This window comes from Trematomus bernacchii, unplaced genomic scaffold (genome assembly GCF_902827165.1).
Source record: "Trematomus bernacchii unplaced genomic scaffold, fTreBer1.1, whole genome shotgun sequence".
NCBI lineage: Eukaryota > Metazoa > Chordata > Actinopteri > Perciformes > Nototheniidae > Trematomus > Trematomus bernacchii.
The window spans coordinates 11,189,138-11,203,987 of record NW_022987828.1 but is presented as its reverse complement, the minus strand read 5'-3'; the positions used below and the strand labels follow the sequence as shown (position 1 = coordinate 11,203,987).

The 14,850-nt window shown below is 39.5% G+C and overlaps 2 protein-coding genes across 4 annotated transcripts; one reads left to right on the top strand and one right to left on the bottom strand.

Moving 5' to 3' along the window:
• Positions 1-647: 647 nt before the first annotated feature.
• Positions 648-6,280, bottom strand: eef1akmt2 (EEF1A lysine methyltransferase 2). 2 transcript variants are annotated; one of them, XM_034152195.1, is made up of 6 exons: positions 6,095-6,280; positions 5,616-5,681; positions 5,303-5,417; positions 4,799-4,906; positions 2,813-3,029; positions 648-1,480 (listed from the first exon to the last, which is right to left on the bottom strand). In XM_034152195.1, exons 1-6 carry the CDS (start codon positions 6,205-6,207, stop codon positions 1,383-1,385), a joined length of 717 nt encoding a protein of 238 aa, XP_034008086.1. In that variant the 5' UTR covers positions 6,208-6,280; the 3' UTR covers positions 648-1,382. The 2 variants fall into 2 exon arrangements, with proteins under 2 accessions (XP_034008086.1, XP_034008087.1); XM_034152196.1 differs by having other exon boundaries at positions 5,588-5,681; positions 6,095-6,189.
• abraxas2 (abraxas 2, BRISC complex subunit) lies at positions 6,181-12,272 on the top strand. Of its 2 annotated transcripts, none has more exons than XM_034152194.1 (9): positions 6,181-6,391; positions 7,657-7,747; positions 8,427-8,463; positions 8,994-9,060; positions 9,309-9,499; positions 9,862-9,981; positions 10,473-10,557; positions 10,650-10,767; positions 11,034-12,272. In XM_034152194.1, the coding sequence occupies exons 1-9, from the start codon at positions 6,206-6,208 to the stop codon at positions 11,606-11,608; spliced, it is 1,470 nt and encodes a 489-aa protein (XP_034008085.1). In that variant the 5' UTR covers positions 6,181-6,205; the 3' UTR covers positions 11,609-12,272. The 2 variants fall into 2 exon arrangements, with proteins under 2 accessions (XP_034008085.1, XP_034008083.1); XM_034152192.1 differs by having other exon boundaries at positions 9,859-9,981.
• The last annotated feature ends 2,578 nt before the right edge of the window (positions 12,273-14,850 follow it).

Here is a 14,850-nt window from a genome sequence, read left to right as displayed (position 1 = left end):
AAATAAGCCCATTTTGTAAGAAAGCCAGTTTGACTTCCTGAATAAATCTACAGTGCACAGCGTGTCTCAGTCAGGGCCATGCCTGGGGGTCCTAAGCAGGATTTGGTCTGAGGAGTGGACCCGCCTACTTGTAAAGTTTGGCCACTTCATATGGCACTGAACCAACCTGTTTATTGTATTTGAAAACTGCTCAAAAAACGGATGACTTTACAAAGGCAAACAGGATTGTGGTGTAGTCTATTTCTTAACAACAGCAACTGTTCAGGGAAACTGAGCAGGCAGCAGTGCATTTACCAAGGTAACTTCAGTTCATTTAATAACTAATAATACAATAAAAACACTCAAAGATCAGCCGAACGAGATGAATTGTTTTTAATTAGAGTGAACTTTGATAAAGCTAAAGGACAACATATTGAATGGAGGTTTCAATTCATGGGAAAATGTCTGTGAGTTGTGAATGTGGGCATGATATGCACATACAGGCAGGATATCCAGGGCCTTGTAAAATTCCAGGCAGTAATTCTTGTAAAGCTTGCATGTGTTTACTCAACAGCGTGTCTCAACATCCACAGCTCCCATTGGACCACTGGCACAGCTTGCAATTAGGATCCTGAGTTTGACAGATATTAATGACGCCATAGAGAAAGGAAATGGCAGACAGGCTTCTCTTCCACAAAGATTGGCCTCTTGTTTATTCTTTAGGTCAGACGTTTTTAATCATGGTCCTCAGGACCCCAAGCTCTGCTGGTTTCTAGTTTAACCAATGATGTATGGGTTACTTTTCACATGACATGAAATATGGATGCAATTAACTACCTGGTAACAGAGAACAGTGGTTTTCAAACTGTCAGTCCTCTCAACATGTTCCTCGCAAAGTAACTTGAGGGGCTATCAGATGTTTTATTGAATAGGGAATAAATGATCTGTACATATTGTGTATCTAGTTTCCCTTCTGTAAAATGAAAACAAAATAGATGTTTTCCCCTGGGGGTAACATATCCAACAAACAAAAGACTGAATAATATTATGGCTGAAATAGGACTACAGTTAGCCTCGGGAAAGTAATATTACAGTCAAATAAGTGTCATCTGAGAGAGGGTAAGGAGTTCACATATGGAAGTCTCTTGAAAGCAAGAACATTAACTGCAAAACTGTATAACAAACTAAATGAATATATTTAACAGGTTCCTTAAGTTCTGAGGATGAATGCAAGAAGGAGGACAAGAACAAAACAAAAAATATTTATTTAAAGAAAAATGTCCCACTAAGTTACATTGTACATCTGCTACATAACACATTGTTTATAAAAAAAAATGAATGAACGATTTCCTATGATTGACAGAATAGATGGCAAAATAAAATATCCTCCGGGGACTTGTGAATCAATGTACTCTCTTGAAGATGAGTGCTGTCACACTGTTGCCAGTCTTTCCTCCAAATTGAAAACTAGGTGTAGGCAACTCTTGTACATACTCAAATCCTGTGAGAAAACAGAGAGAAAATGTGCAGTTTAAGAAATGCCAAACTACCGGAACAGCAACATTTTCTTGTTGGACTAGGGCTACAGCGGGTTTAGAAGAAGAACTGGGAGTCAATAACTATCCATCCACCATCTGTGGTGCTTCCTGGGACACTGTAAAGACAGCCTGTCAGTGTGACGGATGAGATTTCAAGGCCCTTTGGCCCCCTGCAGGCTCTCTGGAGTGACTACACTGAGAGGAGTGACAGCTAATGGAAGCTTGCCCAAATTCTGACTTTACAAGGCTGTTGTTGCCTGCAGCTTAACAACCTGCCAGGTAACTGGAGCAGCTGTTTAACCGTGTCTGCGTTTTTGACTGCGGGTTAGACAAAAAGTGTTCCCATTTTATTTAACCGATATACAATACGGCACATATCCAATTAAAAAGGTGCCCAGTGGACATTTCTTGTAAATAAACAAAAGTTATATACATTTGGCGTTACTCACCAAAACACATTGTGTGTATTCTTGAGCTCAAACAGAAAGTATTTTCTTCCTTCAAAATATTGGCAAAGCTTTTTTGAAAGTATTTCAAATCAAGGATTGTTTATAGCCGTGTTTGCTAGTTAATCTTTTTTCCATGCTTGGTTGGTATATTGCTGCATATCTTGGCATGTTATCAAGTAGCTATCGAGATTGTACTGTAGCACAAGAGTGCACTTATATGTCAAATCTCCAAAAGGAGGGGCTATGTTTGTGTGTTGTTTTTTTAATATCCCTTACCTCTTAACTAAAGGCAATGTTGGCCAGAACAGCATCAACCAGGGTAAGTTTTTACACATATTTACAGGCTCCTTGTATCAATGAAAAGTCCACTTTGTTTAGCTATTGTCTAACATGGGACCCTTTTTTCTCTGAATCTGACCCAAAGCTCCTTCATTGCTTCAATTGCTAGCCAAAGTGGGTGTCCCTTTTGAACAACAGTAGCTGACACTCTAAGAGACAGAATACCAAAGTACTGATCTTTTGGGATACTCAAAACAGACGATTAAAATGCTGCAGGTAGACAGAAAATAATGAACTAGAAACTGCTTGAGCAATGCCAAGGCTGAATCAAAACTGCATTAGGAAGGATTTGAACTAGTGATTTAGATTTTTTAAACGTCTGATTAAAAGGATCAGGTTTACAGTAAATTACCTGTGTAATTGAGTTGGTTTTTGGAGAGGCAGTGCCTTTTATGACTGTTAGAGAACTGCATTATGTGATTACAAAAATCCTAAGCACCTCTCATAAATTAATTAACAACATTTAACATAATGTAACGAATAAATGATCAGTAATTTACCACTCACCTTCACTAAATCGCTCTAGCAGCTGCTCCTTTGTCCAGTTACAGGAAGTGATAACGAAGAATCCTTTGTCCTTGACAGCCTCTTTTAGAGTTTGGACATAGAGTTTTTTGCCGTCTGTGGAGTCGTCCGGGTTTAAGCTTATTGCATCGAATGTTCCTTTGTCAATGCAGACATCAAAACCCTTTAGCTCCCCTTGGCAGTTTAAGAAATCCATCTCCTAAAATACAGAGTACAAAGTGAGAAATTAAGAAAAAGTATACCTGTTGATCAATCATAGAAAGAACACCCTAAACGTTATTCTTTATGTGTAGGGTAAATAATATGCAATGTGTGATAACTCACTGGTCAACTTTAAAAGTAAATTCCAACTGCTGACATGACAGCGGTTAATTCAGTGGAGGTTGCTGACCCACCATACCACCAGTGAAAGGAGTCCTTTATCTGCAGAGGGCAGAGCACCAGATCCCCGGGGTGACTTTAAGAGCTACATTCTCACTAACCATGGGTCACAAAATGTGTGATTTATGAAAGACGATCAACAGTGATTCACTAGAGACAGAAATGCTTATGTATTGTTGCAAAGTGCGAGTTCAATTTGAGTGTGAGGCTGTAAAATGGAAAACTGTGAATGTGTTGAAGGAATGCATGTGTCAAAGGAGCAGAAGGTGGAGAATTATGTAAATGGAGGAATGGCTTGACAGATTAGAGACAAAGAATGACCTTTGAAGTAAGACCTGTCAAAGAATCATGTGGCTGCAACTCTTAACTCCATTCATGCACACTAACACATACACACATTATTTTGCCATGCTGCAGCATTAAAGAAATACCAACATACCATCTCTCTAACACACACAAACACACACTCATACAACTTCTGTGCTGCCTCTGTCCGGCTAAGGTCAATATTGACTTCAGAAGAAGCCTTTCTGTCCAAGCAAAGCACACAGTCATAGGTGCGTGATGCATAACATATATATTCATCTGTATTATGCACATAGGAGAGGAAAACTCACTCATCATATCCCTTATAGACCGACCAGCGTTTTTACCTTGTTTTTCTTGCATATATATGTTAGAAAGATGTGTGAAATCCTGCCAATTCATTTCTGGTGGTTTATCCTGAATGGACGGCAGACTTCCATCGCATCCAGGGACTTCTTCCTATCCAACTCTCCCACATAGTAAACACAGGAGAGTTTCCTCTAACCTTCCCAGGCTGCCACACGCTATGCTGAAGGCTATATTGCATCTTTGGCATTTGGGAATAGTGGGAAATCATTTTGTATCAATGAGTGGTTTGTGCATGGTATAACATCCACCAGATACACTACGATCTTTCGTTGCAGCACTTACATTGAGTGAATTTAAATTTAGCGGAAAATCGTGATTCATGCCGTTTACCAAGTACTATATATACATACATACATAGCATAACAGTAATCTATTAAAAAGTGTAAATATCATCGTCAGGGTTGTTAGGCACTTTAACTCGTGAGTACTGTGACAACCCTGTGGTTGTCCAGTGTATGGTGCTGTTGTAACCTGGGTTTTTCCTTACAGAGAGTCTGGAGGCAGAGTCAGGTCCTGTAATCAGGAGAGATGAGACCCACCTGTGGCACCTGGTTCCAGAGGATTTAAGGGCTGCAGAACAGGCTTTCGCTCTCTCTCGGCTGCCCTGCCCTGTGCACCAGGCCAGCACTCCTCAGTTTGTTTAGTTGTTAGTTGTGACCAGTTTGATGGTATAAATAAATGATTGTTTTGGGCAACTTTTGTTTGGATATTCTTTCCTTTTGTTACAAACGGAGCCAGCTTGTAACAGTACATAAACACACGTGGACAATTATAATAGTCTGACATAGCGTGAATGCTCCAGTGGAACAAGTACAGCCATATTTGATCACCCACAAATCCTTTTAATTTTCTTGTGAAGACTGTATCCATTTGTCGCAGCCAAAAGTGTTGTTATAACATACATTAACCCACCTTTACAGGGACATCTGTCAAATCCTCTGCCTTCAGAACATTTCTGGACAATTCTACAGACGCTGGAGAATAATCTATACCGGTCAGATTGCTGTATCCGTGTTTGGCCTTGACATGAAAAAAAACAAAACACAGCAATTAAACAACAATGCTAATCAACTGTTATAGAAAAGATAAAAGTAGTTTGATAAGGAGGGCATTACAGTAAAACTAGCTATCATATACAAACTATCTATTAAAGGCTCAGATCACCTAATTGTCATTATTTGAACTGTATGCTATAATTTTTGCAGAATCGTTGTACTACACAACGATGGAGTAACGATGATCTGAAAAGCTACATTAGCAACAGTTATCACTGGAATTGTGTTCCCACGTTATATATAGACTTCTTTATATAAAAGCAAACCTCGTTTTTGATTGTGGTGACCTGACCCTTTAACAACACTCTAATTAACTGCCCATGAAATAAAAAACATAAAAACATGTGTACTCTGTTCACACCAGTTCAACTAAAAAGGCTCCATTTCCTGTGCCAATGTCAAGAACGGAAGAATCTTCTGGAATCTTAGCTTTGTCCATCCAACGCAGCACACGGCTCATGCTCTCCTCACCAAACCTTTAAAAAAGGAAACACAAATAAATTAGTGAAGACATAGGCTATTGTCAGAAACCAAAAATAATGCATTCGGCACAGCTCTTACTACGCATATTCACATTTTGCATCATGTCACTTTTGCATGTACTGTCAAAACAAGTAGAAAAGTTGGCTTTCTTGTGAGAAATTACCATGCCAGTATACTGCTTATAGGATTACCATATCTCACCAACATCCCCAATGTCTGTGAATGTCTCAAGTTCTCTTTGGTATGCCTCTTCCCAACTGCAGGAAAAGGACAGAAGTTGACAATCCGTTAATCACATACTATTCACATGCACGTTGCTATTTTGGAAAATGACAAACTAGTGCAATGAACGTAAGTAGAGTAGCTTAAAGGTTAAAATAAGTGTATAATATGCTAATGTTTTTGTAGCTCCGGTCTTACTTTTTAAGGACAACCACAAGACAACCCAATTACAATTATAAATCTCCAATAAACAAGAACTACACATCTGACTGTCAACAGCGCTTGCTTTATAGCTAAAATAATATAATGTTCTACTTGCTCTTGACACCAGATGTTGCACGTCTAGCTCTGTTTGTGCATGTTGTAGCTATGCTAACGCTAGCTGTGAAGCCTGGTGAGATTAACCAACCATCATTAGTTCACGTTAGTAAATGATCACAACACTTACTACTCTTTCGTTCCGAGTATTGAAGGTCCAAAATCGTTATCCGAACATCTGTCGTCCCCTGGGTCAGAGGCATTTCCACTTTTCTGTTCCACGCTTTCAGTAGGGACTTCCATGCTGGTTAGGAGGAGACTGTCATTCGTCGCCTACAGTTCCCAGAATACTTTGCGTTGGAGGAGCGTGCCTGCAACCGCAGGGGGCGCTGGGATTGATAGGGATGTTTCCATCATGGCGGCATCCATTTCAGGTTATACTTTTAGTTCTGTGTGTTATCACAGCGCCAACAGCAACTCAGATCATGTAAGTACTCAAAATTATGCTGACAATATATCAAGGAAGTGTTGCTTAAGTATGAGTTGCTCAGTGATGTGGCTAACCGTTCATTAAAGCCTTTAGTTAGTGTTGTTTTCCAGTGTCATCATCCTGTTGCTGGCTAGCTAGTATTGGTTGCGTCTATTTACCGGAAAGCATGGTTAAATCAGACTGTGTAGCTGCAGTGACATGAAGACAGTAACAGTATTTTAATGTTGATCTCATGTGGAATACCTGCACATCTTTGATATGTGTAGGTATAACATTATGAGACATCCACACGATTAACGTTACGTGCTTTGTCAGTAGATGAAACGGTATTGGGAAAGTTTGAGTTCCAGGAAATAGTCAGTAGTTAGCTACTTAGCATGTTGGCTAAGATACCAAGTCGAGTGACTTCCGTGTGCCAGTGCTTCTAATGTCTGCAGTCACCTTCGACCTGTCATCTGATATCAGTTTAGTATGTCATTACACTGTGAAGTTAGCACTGTGAATTGTAAAACTAATCTACATTAAACTGTATTGTTTTTGTCGTTTCCGTGTTGCTCGATTGGCTTCTTAGCCACCTAGCTAATGTCAGTTTCATTTGATGTCAATACCGACCAACAAAGTGAATTGCATGCGTAAAAACATGTTTATTTCTCTTTTATATGGTTTATCGTTTAACTGTCAATATGCCGTTGCCTCTTGTCAAGACTCTAAAAGTCGACATAGACAGGTGGGGAGTTGCTGACTACTAGTTTGCCTGCAGTTAACGACTATAATAACTTCTGTAAACAAGATTTAATTATAATTGTGTGCTTCTCATACGTTTGTTGTTGTTGTGTATGCACTCCATTCAGTTAACATCAAATTATCTGGCTTTTTGAAATACTGTATAGTATGCCTTAACATTACCTTACTATACAGCTGCGGCCAATGTTTTTTGTGTCTCTTTTCATTGATAAGTACATTGTTCACCAATTAAAATCCCCCCCCCCCCCCCCCCCAAGAAGGTTAAAATGTCTCTTTCCCAGATTCCAATGCCTTGTTTTCAAAGTGCTTGTTTTGTTTGACCAACAGCTGCTAAGCCTAAAGATTTTCCTTTTTTCATCACAACAAGTAAATCCTCACATATGAGAATTCAGAACCAATATAAGTTTGGCATTTGATAAAACACTTGTTTTTGTTTTCTTGTAGTCAGTTTTCAGATTAATGGGATAATTGTTTCAGGTCTACATTAGTGCCCTAACCCCAGTTTTGTATTACCACAGGAGGGCTTCCTATTAGGAGATGTAAGGCAAGAAGAGACTGTCACCATCACTGACGCACAGATCAGCACGGCAGAGTTGCTCCAGGTAGTAGGTAAGCCCCAAGACAGAAAAACAAAACAAAAATGTTGTGACATCTCAGCAATAAGTAGCAACTGATCAATGCCATTACTCACTTTGATTTTGATACTTAAAATGAGAGATATTAGTCATCGGGAATCGGTATTGGATTGTAATGTGCCAAAATATGTCAACATATTAAAAGTAATCGAGATAATGGACATATACATTGTTATGTTAATATGTATTGTCCAGTTGTGTGGGTTGTTTGGATTCACTGCTACTCAAATGTCTCCTTTAAAACTCCAGTCCACTCAGGAAAAAACATGCCTCAATGGATCTGAATGTGAAATGTAATTAGTTGCATATAAGCAGCTTTTTGCTGAGCACTTATTCCTCTGCTTCAGTCACAGAAGTGTGCAAATGTATTGCTGATTACTAAAAATGTTGAAGCGGTTGGAATAAAAGTCTGCTTTGTACAGGATTTTGTATTGTGCCAAACTAAAACAACTGAAACAACAAGCCAATGTAAATCAGTCAGAACTTGTCTTCTTTGTGAGCTCAGTTGTACTGTTTGTGTGGCCTTATTGTCCAACTTTGGTTTTAGTCCTCTGCTTTTTAATTAGAATTGTCCACATTTTGGCTAATATCTTTTTAATATATTGCATATATGACCTAAACGCAGGTTTTTTGTCTGTTTTTTATCCCAACAGAAATCCATAACCATGATCCTTGTGCACAGTTATTTAGGTAAGATGTGAGTTTCTATTTTCAAACAGCTACTATTATCATCAGTTATAAATACACATGGTGAAATGTGCCCGATGTGTGCAATTTGAAGAACAGAAGTAGCTTAAGGGAGACAATAATGGTTAGCCAACATTTTTAGCCATGATCATTTAATTTAGGAAAATCTGACATTATCTTTGTTGTAACAAACACAATATGGCAATGTAGGATAACGTGGCATCTTACCATAGATGTTGTTTAATGCATGTAGAGAGCCTGAGACCTGAGCATGTATTATTGTTTTTGTCACTCAATAAAAATGCCTTTTTGCAGAGTAGATTCTGGCGTTTTAAGTCATTATACATATACAGACAATTTAAATGCATACATAAATTACCCTGCATGCATTTCAGCACAAGCTGAATTTGACATTGGACAGTAGATGGCCCCATCTGACAAAATTGAGTAAAGAAGTAGGCCAAGACAAAGGAGGAGTAGGAACACGATGATTCAGTTTGAACTTACTTTATCTGTTTCTTCCCTCTCAACAGCTTTTATGACTACGCAGGCAAACTCAATGAGGAAAATCTCAACAGCATACTTAAAGATAGGCGGAAAGTGAGTGATGTTTTTTATTGTCATTTCAACGTACATTGTTGGGGGAAAAAAGACACTGATTTTATAAATTTCAATTACATTTTTATGTTTATGTAAGTAAAGGTTCCATTATTATTAGTGTTTGTTTTGTTCCACATGATGTATTTGTATGTGTTTCAGTCCACATATGTTTTTACTTCATCCTAAATTGGGTTGGATTGTTACTAAATTACAGACATTAAGGAACTTTTGTTATCTCTGCTGTCTAGAACGTCATTGGCTGGTACCGGTTCCGGAGGAACACGCAGCAGCAGATGTCTTTCAGGGAACAGATCATCCACAAACAGCTGACTGAGCTTCTTGGTGTGCCCGACCTCGTCTTCCTTCTGTTCAGCTTCATCTCCACCGCCAACAGCTCCACACACGCACTAGAATACGTGCTTTTCAGACCTAGCCGCAAGTAAGAACTGCATATTGACTAACAATGGTACATGACAAACATAGAGGTAGTTCCCATCTTGTCTCTTTATTCTATATCCAAGATCCTTTTAGGATACTCCATTCTGGTCGGTTTCTGGACACATTTATACAAGAAGTTTCTTCATCAATGTCATACAATTTAAAAAGTCATTCAGGCCCCTTACTCATATAACATCATGTAAAAGTGATGCGTGACCTCATAAGTCAGAATCCTTCTAACTAAATAAAAAATGCTAATTTTGGGTTAAAATTATTTTGTTGTGATCTAATAGTATGTTTATAAACTTAATTTCCTTAAAAAGTATGTTTTAATAGTGCTAACTGGTCATCTTTCCTCAGTAGGTTCAACCAGAGGATAACCCTCTCAATCCCAAACCTTGGCAACACGAGCCAGCAGGAGTACAAAGTCTCCTCAGTGCCCAACACCTCACTCAACTACACGCAGGTCATCAAAGAGCACGGGTAGGGTTTCTCAGCTTTCTCTTTGCTATGCACCCATGCCGCTTCTCACTCCCATTTTTAGGTTGCTCATGTTGTTGTTTAGTCTTGCCACTGTTTGTTAGTGGTATCAGCATACATTGGTGGGTGACTGCCTGCAGGGGGAAGCTGTTATGTGACTGCACCCGTCTGCTTATATATCTGTGTCTAAACTTAGACCCATTCTGTGTGTTATAGAGAGGAACATTCTGTGTGTCAGCGATCTAAACTGCAGGGAGTTTAGATCACTTTATTTAAACCACAGCCCTTTGAGTTTATGATTTATATGACAGCCTGTGGCGTTTGTTTATGATATAAAAGAAATTAACACATTTACCAATACACACCTTAACTGCTCTTATGCCTTTGAAATGGTTAATATAAAAGAACAAACTGGATGAGCTTGTTCTGTGTGATGTGAAGAATTATGTATTGAATGATATAATGGAGGTTAATGTTGGTTAATATCATTCCAGGGCTGAATTCTTTGACAAAGATGGTGTGATGAAGGATATCCGAACAATATTCCAAGTCTACAGTGCACTACAAGACAAAGTGCAGGTGAGCTGGCTTGTAGTGAAATAGTTTTCTGACTAGATTCCTTTTGTTTTCCCTTTTTGTGTGAGTTTTTCACCCGTTTGTCTTGTTTTCAGGCTGTGTGTGGGGAGGTAGAAGAAAGTGAACGTGTGAAGGAGAAAATTCAAGAGGATGTGAACAAACTCAAACAACAAATTGCTCTAAGGAAACGCGAGACAGCAGAAGAGGAGAGAAGTACGTGCCTGATTCTAAAAAGTGTAATGGTGTAATTAAATGTAATATGGTTTGAAACATTAACGTTCCTTAGATCAATAACAAAGATCATAAAACAAAAGATATTACACTCCTGAGTCCATGCCTTTCCCCCAGGCCTTTTTTAAACATCTTTTTGTTAAGCAAACCAGCCAACTTGATTTCCTCAGTTTTTACAGCTAACATTTTGTAAAATAGCTAAATGCTTGACCTTCTTCACCAGTTATAACTTTCTCTCTGTTCCACAGGGCTGCGGGAGGCCCAAAACACAGACTCCCATCCCACTCCAGAGGAGAACACGGAACCCTCTGAAGCTTCCTCTCTCTCCAGGATAACGTTTCCCACCCCCTCTGCTCCGGAGCGGCCCAGTACCTCACCCAACCCTCCATCTTACACTGACCTCTTGTCCCAGGATGACTCTCTGCTCTCCTCCTCCTCTTCCCCACCCACCAGCGCTGCTCTGCTGCCCCGACCTCAAGCTGTGGGCTCCCCGGGACACCCCCCTCCCGGCCCGCTGGGGATGGGCCTCGGGTTGGGCCTCGGGTTGGGCCCGGGGCTCGGTGCCAGCTCTAATCCTGTCGCCACTCCCAGCACCCCGTACCTTGGCAATGGGGACGGATCGAGCTCTGACTCATTAGACAGACAAGCTGCTGGGCAGGAAGACGACGAGGAGGATGATGACGAAGATGAGGACAGTAGCGAATATGAGAACTTAGTGAGTGAAGCTGCTCATCTGCCAATAGCCTCTGGCAGCGTTTTAACACAAGGCCGGCCGGCTGCCCTCGGTCCGGACGGGGACGCTCGCGGCTCACAGACAACATAGAACCATGCCACAGGGTGTGTACAGGACACAATTAAGTGACGCACCTTGATAGGAGGGCATCTCAAGCAATCAAAGATAGACAAAAGGAAGTGCCAGTCCTGAAAGTGAAAGGCATGCACAGGTGGTGTCCCTCTGCGAGTGTTTCTTGTCTTAGTCTTATCTCCATTTTAAGGGGAAACTTTGGTATGCTTTGCAGGCTTAACAGGTGTGTCTCACTGCGGGAAAAGATGTCTGTCTGAAATAGGGTCGGTCTGGGTACTTCAGTGCGGATGTTTTGGCTCTCTAAATGCTCCATGCTTTCTGTATCTTTTGTTTCACATTTGCTTCACCAATTCTAAGCACCCACTTTTGCATTACCTCTTGCACTATTTGTTTGCCTTCTTTTTAACTAACGATCCAAGAAAAACAAAAGGAGAACATTATGCACACTTCCAAAAATTGTTTTTAACAAGAAGTAGGTAAACAATGGTTAACTTTTTATGTTTGATTTGAAAAAGAGATTTAAATTATGTAACTAGAACTCCTTGAAATGCAAATGTATCACGTTTGGATTTTGAACTTATTAGTTTTTCATTTGTATGTTCCACAGTCTCTAATTAATCATACAAAATTTACTTCGCCACTTTTTAAATGGGTGCTTTATATATACATAATTATATATATATATATATATATATATATATATATTTTGTCAGATTAATAATTAATCTAATTTGTTTGACAAAAATGTCAATGTCTGTTTCCTTTTTGGTTTACACTGAAATGGTATGCGCTTTGCTGCACTTAACAACATTTAAGATTTCTTTTTATTATTGTGCTATACCAATGCTGTCATGTTGTGCCACTTGAGTAGTCCTCTTCGAGCACCCTGAGCCAAACTCGGCTCGGCTTTTGTGTGTTGTACGAGGCTCCCAGGGCAACACGATGTACTGTAGCTTTACTAACCAGATGCTTAAGGTTCCCTCCTGCTGCTGCAACACAGAGAGCTACCACTAAAAAACTGCATCTGTCTGTTTTCTTTTTCACGTAAAACCCTGACTGCTACTTCCACTTCACAGTGCTGTTAGTCTCAAATACTACTGACCATGAACATATAACCTTTTCAAGCTCACTTCTCACTGACTTGTTTTCTATTAAAGTCTTAATGGAAGGCTGACACCCCCTGTAGTGCGTGTGAATTGTAACCTTGTGAACAACGAGCGATCACCTTCTTGTCTCGGCATAGTCGACAGCAGACCTCATGTATTCGGACCTGGTTGGGTCAATGTTACGTGTTTGGACCTGGATAATGTGATGAAAACATCATGACCTTGCTTCAATATACAGTGCCTTCCACTCAGGGCAGTTTCTATCTGCACACGGTACACATTCACAGATCTCTCTTGAGGGGTTCAATTATAACAAATGTGTTGTGTTTGCAATATTCGACTTCCAGCTTTTTTTTGTTGACTTTCCATCATGTGATGTTTTCTCTAGCTGAAACAACACCTCACTGCTTACTAAAGCTGTTTTACCTTTTTTAATACTTAAACTGATAACTTTCTAAATGGATCTGCAGCTCTTGTTTGCAGCTGTGACTTTGCTTGCTCTATTATTTTTCAACTGGAATTCTAATGTAAAGTCAGTGGCAATCTGATGGATAACTGATATTTGGTATGGTGAGCATGACTGACATGCAGATTACTTTTTTTTTTGTATACATCTATCCCATTGAAGACAACGGATAAACAAGGTTTAGATTGATAGGGTGCTGGGTGAATTCCTCTTGCATGAATTGGTAGATGGACACCGTTTTGATCAGCATGGACAGATATTTGCACTGCACATGGAGAACGTCTTACATAATGATCAGCAGGTTGCACTCAAATGAAGACATTTGGTGGTGGGAGACGCGCTGCCTTGTGAACAAGCTCCACTTTATTTACATGGCCTGTTTGTATGGAATGTTTGTTTGTTTTTGTTTTTTGCCTATTTTGCCCTGATGTGTAATGCCAATGCATAACTCGGGAACTGGCACTCAAAATGTTACTTTATAATCACCCAGAGTAACGCAATCACACAATGTTAAATTAAATGACAAAATAAATTTGTTAGGAATATGGTTTCCTTTGAGTAGGGGAATATACTAAGGAAATATATAATGAATGTATAGTAGACAAGTGGGGAGGGGTAGCATTTAAAAGGCACTTACTGTAAAAGCTTGTCTAAGTTGATTGTTGTGGTGGTATAGATAAGCAGTTCTCAATGTTGGTCCTCGATCTTAATCCTTGTCCTTAGTACCTAGATAATTGCTTTTTAAGTCTCTCTTTCTGGCATCCCCAGGTATAATCCTGACTTGATGGCCAGAATATAAAACAGCAAGGCTCTGGTGCTGAGGGCTCCTGGAATGAAGCATAAGGACTAACATTGTTTCTATCCTACCTTTCAAGTTCCAACATAGTACAAATATACACTTATGTACTCTTACTGTATGGGGTGACCCTTCCCTGAGTGGGCTGTTGCAACATCAACACCTCCCTGAGAGCACAAAGTCCAGTGCACAGCTATGAACTTCTCTCTTTTATCTGGATGTGTGTACTTGACTAAAGTAGACCAAGGACTTGCTTGGACGAGCAAAGATAATATTGTTCTTAAACTGGGAGATAATAAATAAGACATGCATATGTAATATGATGTGCCTTCGTTTTCTTATCGTTGTAAGTGGAGTACTTTTAATGTGCAAATCATTTAAAAAAAAATTGTATGGCTACATTTATTCTCTTATTTTGAATGTTTTTTTGCTGGTTTAAGATATTACATAAGGGTTATTTTATAAAAGAGCCTTAAATGGTTAAAAACAAATAGTAGCTTCTTCCAAAGTCTTGCAAATCCACATCTCAAATATTTGTTTGGGATGTGTATTTCTATGCGCAAAATCTACTGATGTTTGTTTCAATGACATCACCTTGAAGTGGGACGGGCTTTCCTGTAAACAAGAGTTGCATGCATGCATTTTCGCAGGTGAACAATGGCCAAGTAATAATTATGGTGCACATCAATGTTTGTCCTGGGGTAGTGTAGATATCCGTCAATAACAACAACAATTGGGCGCTTGGAACTGTTGCACAAGCTGTCATGCATTACTGCAGACTGCTTGCTGCAGTATTTTTTACGATGACATCATCCTGTTATCCCCTTTGAGAGGATACCACGTGGTTGCTTGGCAAAAGATGCAGCAAATTACGATGCACGAATTAAAAATA